The sequence below is a fragment of the Periophthalmus magnuspinnatus genome, chromosome 8 (genome assembly GCF_009829125.3).
Source record: "Periophthalmus magnuspinnatus isolate fPerMag1 chromosome 8, fPerMag1.2.pri, whole genome shotgun sequence".
NCBI lineage: Eukaryota > Metazoa > Chordata > Actinopteri > Gobiiformes > Gobiidae > Periophthalmus > Periophthalmus magnuspinnatus.
The window spans coordinates 28141468-28162053 of NC_047133.1; the positions used below are offsets into that span (position 1 = coordinate 28141468).

The 20586-nt window shown below is 40.1% G+C and overlaps 2 protein-coding genes, 1 long non-coding RNA gene and 1 pseudogene across 3 annotated transcripts; 2 read left to right on the forward strand and 2 right to left on the reverse strand.

The window, feature by feature from the left end:
- Nucleotides 1–382: 382 nt before the first annotated feature.
- LOC117374595 (ATP-dependent RNA helicase DDX39A-like) lies at nt 383–3322 on the reverse strand (annotated as a pseudogene).
- Nucleotides 3323–6159: 2837 nt separating this feature from the next.
- On the reverse strand, nt 6160–10869 carry si:ch211-106h11.1 (volume-regulated anion channel subunit LRRC8D). Its single transcript, XM_033971333.1, is given in 6 exon segments — nt 6160–7255; nt 7776–8153; nt 8494–8744; nt 9394–9903; nt 9905–9970; nt 10546–10869. Coding segments are annotated over 6 exon segments (2625 nt in total).
- Nucleotides 9804–15413, forward strand: LOC129456450 (uncharacterized). Its single transcript, XR_008648773.1, has 3 exons — nt 9804–9961; nt 10671–10779; nt 15207–15413. It is a non-coding gene; the product is annotated as an uncharacterized LOC129456450 (long non-coding RNA).
- A 1346-nt stretch (nt 15414–16759) lies between these two features.
- LOC117375140 (zinc finger protein Gfi-1b-like) lies at nt 16760–20219 on the forward strand. The gene is made up of 4 exons (XM_033971398.2): nt 16760–16930; nt 17304–17435; nt 19775–19940; nt 20006–20219. The coding sequence occupies exons 1-4, from the start codon at nt 16760–16762 to the stop codon at nt 20200–20202; spliced, it is 666 nt and encodes a 221-aa protein (XP_033827289.2). The 3' UTR covers nt 20203–20219.
- The last annotated feature ends 367 nt before the right edge of the window (nt 20220–20586 follow it).

The window sequence follows — 20586 nt, forward strand, 5'->3', positions numbered from 1 at the left end:
TAATGAACTGAAATAGAAACTTTAATAGAAACCGACAAGACTGGTTTTCCTCATCAGTTATAATTTTAAATATGCAGATAAGAAGGATGGTTATTGTCTTGACCCACTGTGACTGTGTGCTGCCACAGTGGGCTGACCCAACCTGTATGTTTTTAAAAAGGTTAGAGGAAACCAACACAAACAAGGCAAAGCATGCCACCGACATCCTGTACAATTTGAGAATTTAAACCTAGGCCTTCTTGCTGTGAGACGTATAGACCAAAATCTCTGGTCATTGAGAAAGACTACTAGTGGTGCCCGTCTTATTGCGTCACACTCACCCTGTGCAGATAGGTATCGGAGTCTTCTGGCATGTCATAATTGAACACAATGTTGACCCGCCTCAATATCCATTCCTCGACCAAACAGGTTTGTGGCTACCAGGATCCGCCTCTGGAAGTCCTTTAAACTGCTGGTAACGGGACACGTCTGCACAAGGGAACATGCAATGTATCGAAAACGTAGAGCACTACTGTGACACATGTAGTCTTGTTTATTACAAGTCTACATGTGTAAGATGCCCTCACCTCTCCTCCTGGGCCCATTGCCTTCTTGTGAATGGCAATGGCAGGGAAGTTCTGTTCCACAAGCAGCTGTGACAGGGCAATGCAGCGCTGCACTGACTTGACAAAGATCACCACCTACAGGACAAACAACAATCAACACTCAACATCCGACTTGACGCAGATTAAAAAAAATAATTTTAGAAAATTCACTGCCTAGAATTGTTGCGTCCTGTAAAATGGACAAATCTGAAAATGTTTCCATTATACAACAGTCATTACCTGGTTTGAACTCAAGAACATCAAGGAGGTCAAAGAGTTTGCGGTTCTTCTCACTGTCCTTTAGTTTGCAGTAGTATTGCTGCAGACCATGGAGGGTCAACTTTGTTTCATCATCCCACAAATACACTTCCATGGGCTAAGAAGGTCCAAATAAGTAATAATTACAAAACTTAAAATTTTGAGTACTGTATCCAATACATGCACCATCGGTTACTTACATCCTGCATGAACTTGCGACAGACTGGCCTGATCTCTTTGCTGAGTGTGGCACTGAACATCATAACCTGCTTCTCGTGAGGGGTGAGCCTGAAGATGTCCTGAACATCTCGCCTCATGTTCTGAGGGTTTAAAAAAAAAATTAAAAAAAATCAACACAAACCCAGATTTTGTTCTCAAAATATAATTAATGATGTCCTCTCACCAAGCTGCTCCAACATCTTATCAACCACTCATCCAGGACAAAGTGCTTGACGTTCTTGAGGACTGAGGGTCTTGCTGCGGATCAGGGCCAAGATTCTGCCAGGCGGTCCCCACCACAAGTGGGGGCAGTTCTTCTTGAGGACTTCCTCATCATTCTTGATGGCTAGGACTCCAAAGAACACTGCTTGGCCCTTCCACTGTGGGCATTGTATTTGGAGAAGCGCTCGTACTCTTTACTGATTTGGAAGGCCACCAAACTCTCGTGTATGGCACATCTGGACCAAGACAGGACACCTGTATTGAAAATGTAAATACAAAAATACAAATGTACCGTACTCAGAAATCACAGTGGACAAATCAGTGGACAATTACTTAAGTTATCATTCTTTTTGAATTATTTAAAAGCACCTGAAAAACTGTATGGAAAATGCTATAGGACAAGTCTACACTAATGCCACCATTTACGCAGCATATGGAAAGGACAAAGCGATGGGTAATAGGACTCCTTCCTTATGGCAAAATTCACACAAAAACTACACTGAAAGGTGAACAATCAATAAGAGTAAATCACTTAAGTGAAGAATTATCACTTGCCACACTTTTCTGCTAACTTTTTTCAATTCTCCAAAAACAATTGCGATGCCCCATAAAAATCCCAACTCTAAGCAGCAGAGCACTAACCTGGCCATCAACGGGTTCGATCTGCTGAAGTGTTGCCAGGACAAACACAGCGGTCTTTCCCATACCAGACTTGGCTTGGCAAAGAATGTCCATACCCAGAATGGCTTGAGGAATGCACTCATGCTGGACTATAGTGAGGAAAAAACAACACATTTTAAAATATGGCTTTGTGTGCGTGTGTGTGTATATGCACATACATGCATACATATACACACACACACACCCACACACACACACACACACCCCAAAATAAAGACAGAAAGGCGCCTACCCTCTGACGGATGCTCAAAGCCACAGTCGATAATAGCACGGAGCAGCTCGGGTTTGAGTAGAAAGTCCCTGAAGCCGGAGCTGTGGATGGACACGTACGAGCCCTTGACCTCCTTCTTCCCAGCGGGAGTGGCACTCTCGGGGGCTCCCTGAGGCTCTTCATCTTCTTCATAATCCAACAGCTCAGTGTCAACGTCGTTCTCGGCCATTATGTTTGTCTGGGTCGTGAGAGAAACAGGAGATGTACATTTTTGGGTCTGCGTCGCCTGTTTTGCAATGACACCTTCTTGTGTTCTTTCAAAAGCTGGAGCTAAATAGCACCAAATGCTAATGTTCTATGTACCCGATCTGCATTGTGCAGTAGAGAACATCAACACATTTACAAAAGGAAATCACACCATGGTCACATTTTGGCCCGAAAGAAACAATCCTCCCTACGCACTTCTCATCCATCACGATTACGCACCTTTAGCATCTTTGCGTTTGCGAGCTAACAATGACATAGCTTTATGCATTTGGTTGATGAAAAAACGGCCCGCTTAAACTGTTCTACCACGACCACAAAACAATTTATAGCAACAAATACAGGAATGTGTATGCTTCGGTGTAACAAGACTCGGACGCTCTCCATAAAGACCGACTGAAGAGCTATTGTTGCATAACCCATGCTAACGTGATAGCTAAGCTATTCTATACGCAAAACCTAACAAATGTAGATATACCATCAAAATACATATTAGGAAAGAACACAGACTACTGAGAACTAAACGCGAATGCATTTAAGCGAGTGCATAAAGATGCGTGCTGTATAGCTTAATGAAAATACAACAAAAGACCGGTGCGTTGAGTGAGCTAGCTAATGCTAAGCGCCATTTCTGCCAAACCGTCAAACAATGAAGAAGTTGTAGTTAACGTTTCTGATCAGGAATGAAAACGGTAACGACGGAACTGCTTAATCAAACCGTATAAATCATAATATTAAAGAGCTCAAACCCTTATAAATTCATTCTTACCTTATCAGTGTGAACTACAGCCAAGGAACAGATCAAAACCGCATGTGCAGGCCTCAGATGGTTTATACGAGCAACCGGAAGTCCCACCTTTCACTGAATACTAATGTGCGATTGGTCAATTCAGATGTCTAACACCAAAGACGTGATTGGGTAAGAGAATACCGCAGTCGACAGTGCACAAAAGAAGCGCGATGCGGAATCACAACCGGATCGGACTACATCGATAGGAGCCCTTGAGGTACATTGGTTTTTGGTTTCTGGCTACGAGAAAAGTACAAATATAAAAAAAAAAAAAAAAAAAAAAAAAAAAAATATATATATATATATATATATATATATATATATATATATATATATATATACTAAGCTCCCCCTCTGTGACATTTGTGATTCACACTAAGCCCTCCCTTTCTCTGCGAGTCATGTGATTCATGCTAAGCCCCGCCCCTTTCTCTACGACAGTCGTGCATTCACTCTAGGCCCCGCCCCTTTCTCATATGATTCAAGTTAATACTGCCCTTTTTCTCTGCAACAGTCGTGTGATTCATGCTCAGCCCCGCCCCCTTTCACTGCAACAGTCGTGTGATTCATGCTAAGCCCCACCCCTTTTCTCTGTGACAGTCATGTGGCTCATGATAACCCTTTTCTCTAATGACATTCATGCTAAGCCCCCCTTTCTCTGTGACAGTTGTGATTCACACTAAGCCCACCCTTTCTCTGCGACAGTCATGTGATTCATGCTAAGCCCCGCCCCTTTCTCTGCGACAGTTGTGTGTTCAAGCTAGGCCCGCCCCTTTTCTCATATGATTCACATTAATACTGCCCTTTTTCTCTGCAACAGTTGTGATTGATGCTAAGCCCCGCCCCCTATCTCTACAACAGTCGTGTCATGTGACTCATGATAACCCTTTTCCCTGATGTCATTCACTCTAAGCCCCGCCCTTTTTCTCTGTGACAATCATGAGATTCATGCTAAGCCCCGCCCCCTTTCTCTGCAACAGTCGGGTGATTCATGCTAAGCCCCACCCCTTTTCTCTGTGACAGTCATGTGGCTCATGCTAACCCTTTTCTCTAATGTCATTCATGCTAAGCCCCCCTTTCTCTGTGACACCTGTGATTCACACTAAGCCCACCCTTTCTCTGCGACAGTCATGTGATTCATGCTAAGCCCCACCCCTTTCTCTGAGACAGTCGTGTATTCAAGCTAGGCCCCGCCCCTTTTTTCATATGATTCACGCTAAGACTGCCCTTTTTCTCTGCAACAGTTGTGATTCATGCTAAGCCCCACCCCACCCCCTTTCACTGCAACAGTCGTGAGTCATGCTAAGCCCCGCCCCTTTTCTCTGTGACAGTCATGCGGCTCATGCTAACCCTGTTTCTCTAATGTCATTCATGCTAAGCCCCGCCCCTTTCTCTGCGACAGTCGTGCGTTCACGCTAGGCCCCGCCCCTTTTCTCATATGATTCATGCTAAGACTGCCCTTTTTCTCTGTGACAGTCATGTGATTCATACTAAGCACTGCCCCCTTTCTCTGCAACAGTCGTGTAATTCGCGCTAAACCCCGCCCTTTTCCCCTCATATGACAGTATGACAGGGACTACGTGTGATATTTCTGCGTATTTTACGCACTGTTGAGCGTTCATAACGTGCGTTTTTTTGCGTTTTAAACATGAAGAAACGAACAAAATAAAGTAAGTACGCGATCAGGACACTGTGGATGGTTGTAAAAGTTATGCTAGCTAGAGACATCTTCGACTCAGAGCGGTTCCTGGCAGAGTGAAGATTCCGGAGACTCAGGAGTAGAAGACCTTATTTTTATTTTTATTTTTATTTTTATTTGTGTTGTTGCTAGTTGCTGGTTAGTTCATCAGGTAAGTCATCTGACTTTCACACAAGAGACCTGACTTCGAACCCCCTCCCAGTGAGCAAGAAGCCAACAGCCAGAGCATGACCTTTCACGCTTCTGCCTACCTACCATTCAATCAAACTTACAAGATGCTAATATCGCCAGGCCAATACAGACCAGTAACCAACAGTGTACACTACGGACTTGTATGAGTTACACAATTCATCATAGAAAGGGGCGGGGTTAATAATGCTGAATTCGACGCAACAAATGCCTCAAATCTCGTGAAAGCGTAATTTTCAGATTTGTGCTTGTAAAATTACAAAGTTGAAAGCGAAAAACGAAATTTGTAAGTGGGGGATATATATATATATATATATATATATATATATATATATATATATATAATATTTGATTTATTATTGGGGGGTTTTTTCAGATATTTTTGGAGCAATTGTACCTTCATGGTGCAACGCCATCCGGAATATAAACTGACTTTTTCAAAATAAATCTCAAAACCCTTATAGATCATGGTTTGTTATGCATCTTTGCCACCAGATGTCGCTAAAACCTCCTGAGAAAGTGATTTCTTTGTTGGCGAGTCTGTGTTTTTTATAGGCTACAAAAGAATCTGGGGGGAACTGGCAAACTGATTTCTTGTTCCAAGTCAGTTGTGTTGTGTTTTCAAAGATATAATTTATCCTATTAATCATGTTGCCAATATAGGCTAAATAAGAAACAAAGATAAGCCAAAATATGCATGCACTGTTTTCCAACTCTTGATTTATTGTTGCAGTGTGTGAATAAAACCCAGTGACTATTTAGTATCATTTTCAGATTATACAAGCTGATGATATTCATTTTCTCAAATAGAAGAAGTTGATTGATAATAGGCATATGGTTACTTCCCTGGAAATATCAAAGGAATCAGATATATTTTGACTTAATTTCTATATTATCAAATATATTATCTATATAATATGTTCTATATTATCAAAATGTCCATCACACTTCATTTGTCCAATTTCATTAAAAATTCCCCCCCATCTAAATTAAACACTACAGGGCTATTATATTGTGAAGTCATATATGAAGTCAGTATAGATTAAATCTGTGATTCCAGAGTAGAGTGGAAGCACCACTGTGTTGGAGAAAAATATGGAAAAGTATCGGACTCCGGCCGAGAGCTGGACTGGGATTGACTGAGCAGGTCCCGGACAAGTAGGGGCAAAGACAAGTATAGCCAGTCCTCCACTAACAGCCCCCCTCCACAGAGGCCAGAGCAGTGGACCAACTCACAGGGCAACTCCTCAAGACTGTTACTGCGCAGGTCCAACCTATGCACCTCAGTTAAAGCACCCACCCCCCGCGGTAAGGAGCGCAGGTAGTTGTGAGATGCATTCAGCACACGCAGCTTTAGACAACCACTGAACAGTTCACTGGGAAGGCTCTCCAACCTGTTCCCACTTACGTCCAGTTCTGTGAGCGATTGCAATGCCCTCACCTCACCAGGCAGATGCTGCAAAAGGTTACCAGACAGGAGTAGCTTCTGCAGGCCACGCAGAGTGAAAAGGGCAAGGGGGACACTGTGGAGCTGATTATTGGCGAGGTCTAACAACTTCAGCTTTTGGAGTACACTAATGCAAGGTGGTAGTGCTACAATCTGGTTGTATGCAAGCCTAAGGTTTGAAAGATGGCGTAGTTGTGACAGTCCACCAATTTCTTCCAGAGTTCTAAGCCTATTGTGTTGCAGATCAAGAGAGCACAGGTTAGTGAGTGCTGTGAGAGCAGAAGGGAGGCGTTCCAGCTGACAGTCCTGGAGAAGCACCTCTGTGAGACCAAACAAGCGCTTCAGTCCACTTTGAGCCAACAGCCTCGTACCTTCATTGTGGATCTCCAACCTCACTAAAGTGCTTGCCACTTCACACAGCTCTCCTGGAATACGCTGCAACATGCTATAAATCACCAGTACTCGCAGATGATGGAGTTGACGTAGGCTTCCCAGGGCCCAGCTGCGTGCCACTCCCTCGCTGTACAGATGGCCACTCAGGTGTAGTTGCTGCAGGCCCCTGAGGCAGTGTACCCACCTGGGCAGCTGTGAGGGGTGGGAAAAGGTGAGATGGAGGACCTCCAGACGATCCTGTAGCACGCTCAGAGCACCGGGAGCTATAGCAGCAGAGCAGTGGTACAGGTGCAGCTCTCTGTGGAGAACAGAGCATGTCTACTGTAACTTCACCTCACTTCTGTGTTCAGGTTAGTTCAAATGAAATTTACTCCTAAGTGCATATACATATCCATACTATGCATTCTCTACCAAAACTAAAAGTGTCATTTCACATTGCCAAAAATATACCCCTTAAAGCCACAAGTGGCGATGATAGCCCTCGCCCTCCGCGCGACCGCCCCCGTGCGACCGCCCTCCGCGCCGTCGAGTCGGTAGCCATGGGCCATTTTCGCGATGCCAAATGTATGAAATTTTTCGCCAAGCCGGTCGATCCTGTACCCCTATGTGAGACTTTTCGTTCATATTCAGGGGTTGAAAAATGCCATTGTTTGGGCGGAAAAATAAGGAAAAGAAACCAAGGAAGAACAATGCCCCTCGCCACAACCAAGGAAGAACAATGCCGCGTGAGCGACGAGGGACAATTAACTATGGCAGATAGATCAGAATACTAATATTTAGTGAATTCCTAGGAATAGACAGTTTGCTTCTAGCCTCACCTGAGGGAGGACATGTTTGACAGCTGTGCAGTAAAGCGAGCATCAGTGATGAGTTCTAATCTGAGCACATGAAGATGGCTGAGCGTGTACACGGCTGAGGGAATCCTGGGCAGGGCCACTAGAGTCAGTCTGGAGCTGCCTTCTGTGTCCACTGTGACCTGGGCCCTCAGCTGCTCCTCCCCCCAGCTGCGCTCCAGGCTGTCCTCCCCTAGAGGGTGCTCACTCAGAGGGGATAGAAACACAGAAAGCCTCTGCACCAGTAGGGGGTCGTACTGATCCAGCATGTGCAGAAGAAAGGCCAGGTCATTCCTCAAGTCTGGGAATTCTTTCAAAGAGCTTGCGTCCTTTACTGAGGGAAAGGAGAATTGACGCAGAGCACTGGGAACACACAATCCATCACAATGATTATCAAATTATCAAAATGTTATACTAAACACAGCTTATTTAATTGAAGCATGCAATATAGTTTACAAAAAGTTGTTTTTGGTGACCTGCTTACTTCTGCAGTGTGCGGTGCTACACTATCTCGAGTTACCTTTAGCCCAGTAGAGGTCTGGCAAACAGTCTGAATCAGTATACAATAACAGTATGACTGAGCGAAGATTATTAAATAAATAAGAAACATTGTGAAAATTGATACTTTTTCAGATGTAATTAAACAGTTCCATTATTATATATTCAACCAAAATGACTTAAACCCAAAACTCTTCTGTTATACCTGTGTAAGATCCAACCCAATGTGTAGAGATTGAGGAGGCCGTAGACTCCTAGCAGACTCATATAGGCCAGCAGTAGATTACGCAGCAGAGAGGAGAGAACATGGATGCACTGGAAGGAGGAGTATCCCACCAGACCCTGCTCCTCTGCCTCACAGTTAAGACTGAAGGAGAAGGAGCTCAGCAGAGGGATTGTGTAACACCCAATGAGCACAACCAAGAACAGCTTGAAGACAGTCTGAGCCAGGTACACCTAAAGGACAACAGGTTTAATGGCAAGTGTTTCTTATCTTATATTTTGGGTGCTACAAGCAGTGTGTAGTTTAGGTACTTTATCTGCACATATTTATTTTTTTTTGCTGAACATTTAGAGTGTTTTCTTAGTTCTCATTTGTAAGGAAAATTGAATTGGCTTAAAAATAAAAACTGATACTTTAAAAGTATCTTAATCTAATATAGCTATTATTAAAAGGTCCACCACATAACTTTTCAGCCACCTGCCAGGCACCATGCTATTGCTTTGTCTGGAGTGTTTGACTGACAGTATGGCATAAAACAACATGTAGCTATATAGAAACAAGCAGGAAATGCAGTAACAAACTACATCTGCGGAGAGGCAACCCCTCTTACAGTAAGACTGTATGCTCTCAATGTATTTTCAGTATAGTATTATATATATAATATATATATATATATTATATATATATATATATATATATATATATATATATATATATATATATATGGACATTTGTAATTGAGTAATGCAAATAGACAAATGCAATGCCATTCTGTGAAACCTTTCAGGCAAAGCAATAGCATCTCCATGGAGAAAAGCAATTGGACCCCCACCAGAAAAGTTACATAGCTCACATAGCCTTTAAGAACTCCTAAAATCCCACCTGATATATTACTGTAGAGTTTTCATTGTGCGATCGGAATTTGCGGACCTTCTCAAACAGTGCCCTGGCCTGTTCGCCGTCATTCTTATCCAGGCTGACATCACGCTGGGGATCATGATTTTCAAACACTGTTGTTTTGAAGGGGTGTGTTTGGGAGCTCAGTAAGGTAGAAGTTTTTTCAAAGGTGCAGGATTGAGAGGAGAGACATGGCGATGGAGGAACGGTGGTAGAAATGCTTGCCGCTCTTTTTAACAGTGGACTATCACTACTTGAGTCTATGCTGGCATTCCTGATAAAGTTCATTGACAGGAAATATGATGACGAACGTAACGGAGCTCTCTGATAGGTCACGTTTGTCTCTTGGGCAGTGTCTTGTTGCGCAGCATGGAACAAGGCCTGAGATGTCCATGGTGACTCGCAGCACTTGCTCAAGATGGTGAGGAAATGCTCTATGCGGGCCGAAGTGTGTGGAAAATGCAGCCAGAAGGAGCCAGAGGTCACTAGGACCAGGGGACTGCATCAAGGCCATGTAGGGGAAGAAACGTGAGCAGAAAGGCAGAGCGTCATGGTAACATACCTAGAAACAAAGCATAATAGACACAAGATAATGTTAAAGTTATACGTCATAAGATCTTAATAACTTGTTTTACTTTTTATTATTTAAAGTAACTTTTTCTGCCAAAAAATAGACAGAATTAAAATGGTTTCTTTTTGTTTTGTTTCCAATTTGGATGTTTTTATTGCTCTGAAAAAGGCATCCTTACTGTGTGCAGGCTTGCAACCCCACAAAACTCCACAAAACTGACTCTTATTTGGCCTGGAGGAGGGCCTCCTCCTCTCTATCTCCATGGAAATGTTGTTTATTTGGCTATATTGTATGGAAATTATTTAATGTAGAAAATTTCCAAAACTGACCACAAGACTTCATGTTTTTCATGGTAGCCTAAGGATAGCCAGGGCTTCTGGAGGAAAGCACTCTGAGAATAGGACAACATGCAAATTTCATAAGGCCCCACCCAGTTCTGGATTTGATCCCGGTACTTGTTGCACTTGTGCTTTCCACTATGCTGCTATGTTGTCCATCTAATTTTTCAATGCCCATTAATGAGGGAACTACTGCTATAGTTATGTATTATTTTAGGATGATTGTACCTGACTGATATACACATATTGCTGATACACCAAATTAGTCCGTCGACCCTGAGGTTGGGAGTTGATGGTTGGAGTTGTGCTGGTACTTGGCTGAGATGTAATCTGCTCCTCCATGTTGTCACTAGGGCTACTAGACTGACCGGCGTGTGGATCCAGAGGAATGCACAAGAGCTTGTCCCGGGAAAGCTGCTCGGTACAGGCCAGGACAGAGGCCAGGAGCATCAGGACCCCCAGGTAATCCATGAAGACCTCCCACCAGGGCTTCAGTAACTTGCATTGGTTCTGGTGCTGGTTCAGAGGTGCCAGTTCAGACAGGGAAAACATGGTCTACTCTTGTTGAATATAGAAAAAAAGTTGTGAGAGCAAACAAGCCACCTATGTCACCGTTATGCATTCGTTGGACCAATTACGAATATGTACCTTCCCTTGGTGATCTTCTTGATAGAAGTATGAGCCCCTTTTATGTCCAGAGGTTTCTTAACAAACATGACTCCAGCACAGTCTGGTTTTGCTGTGAAAAACTCACCAAACTCACAGCGGCGTTCTGCTCTGGGCTGCCACAAAGCTCTCAGTGGTTGCCATGACAGCAAACTATGTGAGAGTGAAAATCCTAAATCACCCTTTGAGGCCTGCTTTAGAGCCGTGCACCATTTAACTCATTCACAGCTCATTTCACTATCAAAATAATGTCACCCTGGCTATGTATACCTAATATTACATTCAGAATTACATTTTTGCTTGAATGTAGACTTTACTTATACTTTACTTATGACCATCATAAGGGAGAGATAGTGGGCAATAATTAGGGCAGTCACGATAACAAAATTGCTACAGAGATATACTGTGATAAATGATAATATTGAAACTACTTTAAGCCAATGACACAACAACAATAATGCAAGATAATCCCAGTAAACCATTTTTAATAGATAGTATTATTAGGACACCTGAGCTACAACAAATAAATAGCAGAATGTAGCAATAACTGTCTTCTGTTTTTAATGTTAATTGTCTTCTGTTTTTAATGTCTTTTTACTGTAGCACTTTGAGATTTGTTGTTCGAATGTAAAGTGCGTTATAAATAAAATGTATTATTATTATTATTATAACTGGCCACAGAAGTCGCCTCTGCAGCTCAAATGTTATTGTATTACAACAAAAATACCCCAAATCTTCCCACTTTTATAAAGAAATTGTACACACAATAACTGATGAGCTCCAAAATATATTGTTCCACCTTTCATATAGTGAACAAAAAGTCAATATTGTAATTATCGTTATCGGCTTACCTGTATGAATGAATGAATGAATAGTTTATTATTGTGTCTTGCATACAAAGAATGCCGAGCCCTTAAATGGGCTTATAAGACACCATTAACAAAAATACAATAGTCCAGACGTGTGATACAACAAACAAAAACAAAAAGAAAACAAAACAACAATAAACTCATTTAAACAAACTCATTTGCCGCTTCTTCCAGGCTTTACATAAAAATAAAACCAACTTATAAACATTAGAATTAAACAACCATTTCATTTTGCTGTCATCATTACACCAGAACATTTCAGGACATTGAGTGAACATTTCATCAAATAAAGGATTTCTAAATTCATTGTAATGCATGGCTGTCAAACAGCAGATAATATGCCTTATCATGACATGATTTTTTGTTTTGTTTTTTTGTTTTTTGTTTGTTGTAACCCTGACTTGTGTAGGGTTAGGAATTACGCTGTCCTGTAATATTGCATTGGATGAAAGTTAAATCAAAACTGGGTCATAAAATGCAATCAGCACAAACTACACATCCTATAATAATCTAATAGTTTTTTTGTTATGTTTTGTTTGTTTGTTTGTTTTTTGTTTATCAATAAGTGGATCAGTTATAACAAAATATAAATAAACCAATTGTGTTTATCTCTGGCAATTATCCATTTTCAACCAAGCATATTCTTGTAATATTATGAGCTGTTAATATTATACTAGTGTTCAGCACATCTACAATAAACCCCATTCTTTTGGTGTCTTTGCCAGCTGTAAAACTGGTTCAGCTTGGTGGTTCATTGTCAGTTTGACTTTTTGCTCCAGATTCTTTTTTGGCATAAATTCAATAAATGCACCTGTTCTCTCTGTGAGATTTTCATGTAAATATATGGACTCCTGAATGAATAATGTAATCAGTTTAGATTAAATGTCAAATCACAACCTCCAGTAGCAAACAAGACCTACAATGCAAGGTTTATTTATATAGGGTGAAGACCATAAATACTATGCCAGCTTTGTAACTGTACTGTAAAATCTAAATAAATATTTGTAGTGTAACCCATGCGAATAAATTAAGTTAATTGTCACATTATGGCACTCTCCATACCTTAACATGAGACACTTCTGAAGATAGTTTGCAGCTAGCAGGCAAAATTTCCCAAGGTAAATACATCTCACTTATAATGTTGTTTGACTAAATGAAAATAAGAGACTAACTACCGCAATACATTGACCATGTGACATAATGGAAAAGGCTTTAAGCTTTCCTGGGGAGTGGCCGTGTTTTGGTGTTACATATCCTATGTAGCTATCGAGAGGGAGTTCTGCTTGCGGCTTAACACCTCCACAGTGACAACACACAAACTGATCGAGTGAATGATGAAGACATGTCGGGTGTGGCCGAGTGATATGACAAAATTCACACGTTTACATTTTCTATCAGTACAGCCCTCAGCACATTTACGAGAAGATGCACAAACACATTATGTCGCTGTGTCACCATGAGAACTTGAAGAACTGCCCAAATTCACACACCTAAAATAAGATGCTATAATAAAAAGAGTGCACAGAACTCCTTAATGGACTTAATGGACTTAAGGGACTCATCCCAACCTTTAACGGTTTAATACATGAGGCTATTCCATAGATTGTAAGCAATTTAAAAGTAAAGTAGAAAAGAAATATTATTTGTGATGTTTTGATGTAGGATGATTTACTGTAAATCATCCTATATTTAATGTCTAGATAATTCTAGAAAATTGAATAATTTTATTTCTTGTGCTTTGTGATTTTAAGTGTTTTAAATAATTATTCAAATGCACTATATGCAGTGGTTGGAAATGAAGTGCAGATCTCCAGATGAGCTGCTATCAGTCTTCAGAGAGTCTAATCCTGATTTCTCAGACCTCCTTCCTGTACATACAGGTCATGGTCTGTATATATACAGTCTAGATGTGACATCTAAAGGTCAGTCTAAATTGCCAACATGTTTGTCTGAGTACTGAGCCCACCTACTAGGGTTTTACTTTTGGGATTATTGAGAAGTCAAGAGTTTTCTTTATTATATGCTTAAAAGTTTACAACTGCGTATATTGAAGTTCCTCACGGCAAAACACATATTAAAAGCTATGTACCGTGTCCCCCAAGCTAACAGTAACAGCAAGCAGAGTAAGGCATATTAAAATTATCCATAGTATCTGGATAAGTCAGATTGTGGTTCGTGTATCTGGACCAGTATTTTATTGTGAGGTTTGGCAATACCCAGACCCATATTTCAGCAATGGTTTTATACTAAAGAATGAACGATCCCATGAATCAAATGATCATGCCTTCATCAAAGTTATCCAGAGCAATGACTGCGTGACTAGGTCTGTCATTTTGAGGTGTTCTCACACCCGCTCACCTCTGTGTAACCCTGCCATGTCACTTCACTACTACAGTCAGAGCTGTGTGGGTGATATCACAGGTGACATCATCAGTATTACTCTCTCTTGTGTAAGTATGCCTTCAAGTAGCTGCAAAAATATCAAAAGACCAATATCACTGCTCTGGAAACTATAACAAATTATCATCAATCTGTGATGCCCTCAATTCTGATTGTATGGAACAACATAAATAAAAAAAATGACAAAAAAAACAACAACAAAAAAAACTCTGAAACAAGAGTTTCCTGTTCAGAAGGGAGTGTAGAAAGGCCTGGCTCATGCACAGGGCACTTGGCCTACTCTAGATTTTAGTGAACAACATAAAAAATATCAGTAAAGGTACAAGTTCTGTGCTGGTGATGGTGCGAGAAAGTCACCGAGCTGTGAGCAGATGAGTGTTGGAGGGGTGGGTGGGAGTAACGTGGTGTAGCATAGAAAGACAAGCTTCTGACCGTGAGAAAGTGGCACAGCTCAGAGCTGTCATAGCTGAAACCTCTGCTGCTAGCCACAATGTTTTGCCACAAGCATGTTTTCAGCACACGGTGCTAATAGTCAGTTCTAGTAATTACATATGGTAACAGAGATAAAGAGGCTAGTAAGAAAAATAAAAAGACAAAATATAATTCAAAGTTGATGGTTTAATGCAGTATATAATTGACGTACATTACCTTTCCTAAATGCCCTTTTTATATTTTAGGATAATATTTCTCACTGCACTGTTTTAGAAACACTGTTTAAAACATCTCTGCCTAATATTGTAGTAATGCTTTTCATCTCTATATTTCTAAACGTCTACATGATGATACTGTATCAAGGAGTTATTACAGGTGCCAATCCTTTATATAAATTTCTTGTGTTGGTTCAGGTTTCTTGGAAGTGGAATTTGTAAATGTACTAAAATGTACAAAAAAGCAACAAGCAAAGGTTTAGAGCTCATTTCTTCACCAAGATTTTTGTGACTTTCATGTTCCTAGAAAGACAGCGCAGTATCACCATGACAGGAACGACAAACCCCTAGCCCCAAACCCACTGAAGCCAGCACAAGCTCCCCTCTCATCTGTGCTCTGCTCCCCTCTCGTTTGCACTCTGCTCCCCTCTCTCTGCTCCCCTCTCTGCTGCAGCCTTTGCCTGGAGAGAGCGACAAGCCCCCCGCCACATCAACCACACAGCTGCCAACTGCCTGCACACAGAGAACACAGCCAGCTCATAGTCTTCAAACCAGGCACACAGAATGAAGCCATTCAAAGGCTTGTGTTGTATTCTTAACAATGTGATTTCAATCTGCCAGATTAGGAAGAAGAGTCTGCTGATGTCTACTGAAAACAAAACTTTTTTTTTTTAATGTGACAGTAATATTACTATTGATATACTCTGTTGTTGTCAAAATAATGAATAATCTGGTGTGTTTACGTTCATGTTGAATCATGTCTGTGAACATGCATTGTCCCAACCAAATAAATAAATACATTAAATTAAAAGGGGTATTTGCATTTTTGTTTTATCAAATGACTAGTATCTAAAACTAATCACTGTAAAAACTGTAAAATAGACAGACGTACTTTAAAAATATATTATAGTATCATATTATATAATGATAGTATAATAATAATAACTAACTTAACATTTAAGACAACAAGAATAAACATCTTTGTTCTAATTACAGTAACACAGTTTTATGAGTTTTATGTGGTCAAACCACCGTTGTAAATTATACATTGAACAAAAGCTGAATCTCTTGCACACCAGATTTTCCATACTCATGTGAGCGCCCACTAACAGGTTATTCTGGTGAGTAAAGAGCAACAATTTGTCCACAATGCATGGTGGTATATTATAGATTTTATAGCTGATGTAGTATAACTTGTTTTTTGTAATTTTTACAGCTCATGGCTTTTGTCAAATGAGGCCATGCTGTGTCATCAGAGGGGCGTGAAAAGAGGATGTCACAGAGAAATATTATATCTTCTACAATGCAAAGCAAAGGTAAGACCAGAAGTGCCACTCATTTCCAAGTACTGTAGTATGTCTTGGCAACATGTCCTATGATTTTTAAGGTTATTTTGATAAAGAGTATCCATTTATAACAGTTTTTGTGCTTATCTGTATTATCTCTGAGGTTTATCCTAAATCTTTTTGCAGGTGTGGGCTGTTTGAAGAAAACCTCAAGCTCAGAAGCCTTGTAACTGAACATATCCAGGTGCAGCAGTACACCAACGAACAAGAGCCAGACTAGACCTCTGCCAGCTACAATGCCCCGATCATTCCTGGTCAAGAGTAAGAGACCTCATTTGGTCAGTCTATGGAGGAGACTGTCAGAGGAGAAAGACACCTTAAGTCATGGGGATTCAGTATTACGCAATCTAAGCTCTTCTGGTAAGACAGCTATTGTTTTAAATTCTAATAGAATCTTAGAATCAGTCATTTGTACATGGTGTAAGAATCATGACAAAAATGTAAGTGTATTACATGCATATATTTCTGCTCACTTTTTGGAAATGATTCAGTATCCCTGCAATCATCGTTTCATATGAATACCAAGACAATGGTGGAGAATGGAGAGCAGGAGAAGTTGTGTGCAGACAGACAGCAGCAGTCTGAGAGGGAGAAGGAGCTGGAGAGGCTGGTGCTCATACTCCTGAGTCACACAGCTCACACCAGGACCCAGGCCCCTGTCAGCAAGTGCCCCCTCTGCGAAAAGGTATGTCCAACACACCAAGATAAGAATGGATTCATAAAAACTGAGGACTAATACAGGGTAGTACTTTCAACTTCTTGGCCATGTTTAAGAAATTCAAAAGTTTTATTAGCCTATCGTGCTTATTTAAGAGGGGATTTGGGGTGATTGGTTAAAAACAGCAATAGACATCATATCATGTATTAGAACATTTATGATAAAAAAAAAAAAAAAAAAATATATATATATATATATATATATATATATATATATATATATATATATATATATATATATATATATATATATATATATATATATATATATATATATATTTGAATATATAAAAATCCTATAAAAACTAGCCAATGTGATCTATTCCATTTGCCCTTGTCAGTGTGTTCCAGAGATGCTCATTTCAGCTGGAGGTCTCCAGGACCATCTGCTCAATGACCACTGTGCAGCCAGGCCCCCCTCTGCAACAAACCCCTTCACCTATAGAGTGCTGGAAAACTACAGCAGAGCTAAGGTACTAAGGAACTGCCAACAAATCATTCAATCAAATAACACACACATAGGACAAATATACCTGTTAATATGATCTTTTTGCTCACCATCTGATAAGAAGGAACTGTGAAGCTACTGGGCATGTGAAACTAAAAGCTCAAATCAACCATTCTGGGAAAAATCCAGCGTCTACTTCTACAAGCCAGAAATTTAAAAAAAGTTAAAATCACAATCCTAATAGTCCTTTTTAAGAAAACTTTTTTGTTTTTTCTTTAACTAAAATCTTTTATTTATTTATTTATTTATTTATTTGTTATTTGGGCTTTAGCTTTGAAAAGGGAACTGTCAAAACCCAACAAATGCTCAACCTAGAGCAGTGGTTCTTCACCTTGTTGGAGGTACTGAACCCCACCAGTTTCATATGCACATTCACCGAACTCTTCTTTATTGAAAAATAAAATATTATTTTTTTCAAGACATAAGTATGTTTTACTGGTGCACAAAATGAACCGTGCATAACATCACTGTGTTCAAAGAATAAAACCAATACAATGCATCAACACACACCAAATTACATACACACCTTTTTACAAAGACATCACCTTTTTAATACTACCACACTGAAATTATTTTAATTTTTAACCTTATGTATTCCAATAATGAACTCATTGTATTTGTGGTATTTATTATTTTTAACATTTTAACACACACCCATCACCTAATTTCCATCAGGCAAGAATAATAATGAATATTTACTGCAAATCAGTGTGACTTCTGCTGTTGCCTTTGAGAGACCAGTTCAGAAATGCATGGCTTCATCTCATGTCATTTTCACAGCAAAGTCTGTTCCTTTTCTTCGTTTTTATGTCATTTTATGTTTTTATGCCGTTCGAACAGCTCATTTAAGTCGGGCAGGTACTTTGATAGGCACATTAAAGGGTGCATTTGTCGAATTGGGACACGGCCAATGTCTGGAGATGCTTGCAGTCCGTGAATCATATGAGTCTGGTGTGTGTCTTGACCTCTGCCGAACCCCTGAGACTGACTCACCAAACCCCTAGGGTTCGATCGAACCCAGGTTAAGAACCACTGACCTAGTGTCTATCAGATCATCCAGACAGCAGCTTTACTTCTCCTTAGATTTACCCTAAACTAAATTTAAGTGAAATATAAGATGCAATTGCAAATGTCACTTATAATTAGAGTATATCTGATAGCAGAGGTCAAAACTATAGAGGCTCAGCTTCACAGAGAGTCAGTTTGTTTTTACTCCAAAGGCTTTAGAAACAGCTGGAGTTGGAATTGGAGGTCATTTTAGTCAAATCGCCCTTCAACATTATCCATATGCTCTATAAACTGTGATCAAATGTTTCTGTATAAGCTGTAATCAATATGTAAACTGAATGCACTAGAAAACTATAGCTTAATAATATACAAATATGTGTGCTTGGCTTGTGTCAGCTTTTTCTGTCAGCTTTCTCTGTCTATGTAAAGGTGTCCTCATAATGCAAGTAAAACTAAGTATATGATTTTTTCTAAAAAAAAACAAACATTTTAGTAACATGCAAGCTACAAATCTTTATACGCTGAATGGTACATCTATTGAAAGAGTTGACACTTATAAATATCTTGGATTTTGGCTTGATGAAAACTTATCCTTTAAAAAACATCTCAGAATTATGTAACAGCTTCAAATATAAATGATCATTTTGTCACAGAAACAAATATTGTATCCCAATGAGTTACAGAAAAGAAATAGCACAAGCAACCTTCCTATCCGTTTTGGATTATGTGGATGTGGTACATGCAGACTTCAGCCTCTGCTTTGAAACCATTGAATCCACTATTTCACTCTGCCCTTTGTTTTATTACATGTGGATTTGTAACTCATCACTGTTTCTCTATGAAAAAGTGGGTTGGCCATCACTATCTTTTAGAAGAGAACAGCACTGAATGAAGTTTATTTATAAGGGACTACTTCAAAAACTGCCAGAATACCTTACCTGCTTGTTAATTATTGATACCGGAGCATTTAATACCAGATCACATGACTGTTTAAGTTTAAGGATGAGCCGCACCAGAACTGAGACAGGAAAGAGGCTTTTAGCTATTTTGATTCACAAAAATGGAATATGCTCCAAGGAAAAGCAAAACTGGACACGTTGGTGACACAATTGCAATCTAATAATCTTATATGTTTTGATTCTTTTTTCGGTTTGTGTTGTATGAAACCCATGAAAAAGAGAGCCCAAGAGCTCTCATTGGGTCCCCCTGTATAAATAAAAATAAATAACATACATAAGACAATTTATATTCATGGGTCATGGTTTACTTAGCTTGCCTTTTTGTCTGTCTGTCCAGGAGCGTAACTTTGGCTGTAAAGTGTGTGGGAAAGTGTTCAAGCGCTCTTCCACTCTATCCACACACCTGCTGATCCACTCGGACACACGGCCCTACCCCTGCCAGTACTGCGGCAAGCGCTTCCACCAGAAGTCTGATATGAAGAAGCACACTTTCATTCACACAGGTTTGTCTCAGCCTTTTTCACACTGCAAACACAACTCCTATCTCATGATGCCTGTCCTCCTCCAGGTGAGAAACCACATGTGTGTAAAGTGTGTGGTAAAGGGTTTAGCCAGAGCTCCAACCTCATCACCCACAGCAGAAAGCACAGCAGCTACCGGCCATTCCACTGCCCTCACTGTCAGCTCAGCTTCCAGCGCAGGGTGGACCTACAGCGCCACCAGGAGATGCCTTGCAGTTATAACACCTTGTATACTCCAAACTGAGCGCAAGATGGGAAACAAGGGACATACATACATACAGTTGTACAATGTTGTAAATAACATCTAAATGTTTTTTTTTTTCCAGACAATATTTTAACAAACAAGGCATTATCTTAAGCTTGTTAAGTAGCTGTGATAACTCACAGAAATGCAAAGTAATAAGGACAGTTGTTTGCTGTTGCAGGCTTATTATATTGCCAAAGGTCCTTGTTGTGTTATCCAATTATGAAGTATTTCTAATCATTCATTATTTGTACTACTGACATAAAAGTTATTTGGCTCTTAGATTGGCCATTTAATGATTTTAAATACACATTAATAACTAATGCTTATGTCTAACTTTTACACAAATCTACATATCAACCCAATAAACTAAACTAACAGGTG

Coding starts and splice junctions, on each gene's coding strand:
- LOC117375140 (XM_033971398.2), top strand. CDS start 16,760: ATGAATACCAAGACAATGGTGGAGAATGGAGAGCAGGAGAAGTTGTGT. Junction 17,436..19,774: donor AAAACTACAGCAGAGCTAAG/GTACTAAGGAAC, acceptor CTGTCTGTCCAG/GAGCGTAACTTTGGCTGTAA. Junction 19,941..20,005: donor GCACACTTTCATTCACACAG/GTTTGTCTCAGC, acceptor GTCCTCCTCCAG/GTGAGAAACCACATGTGTGT.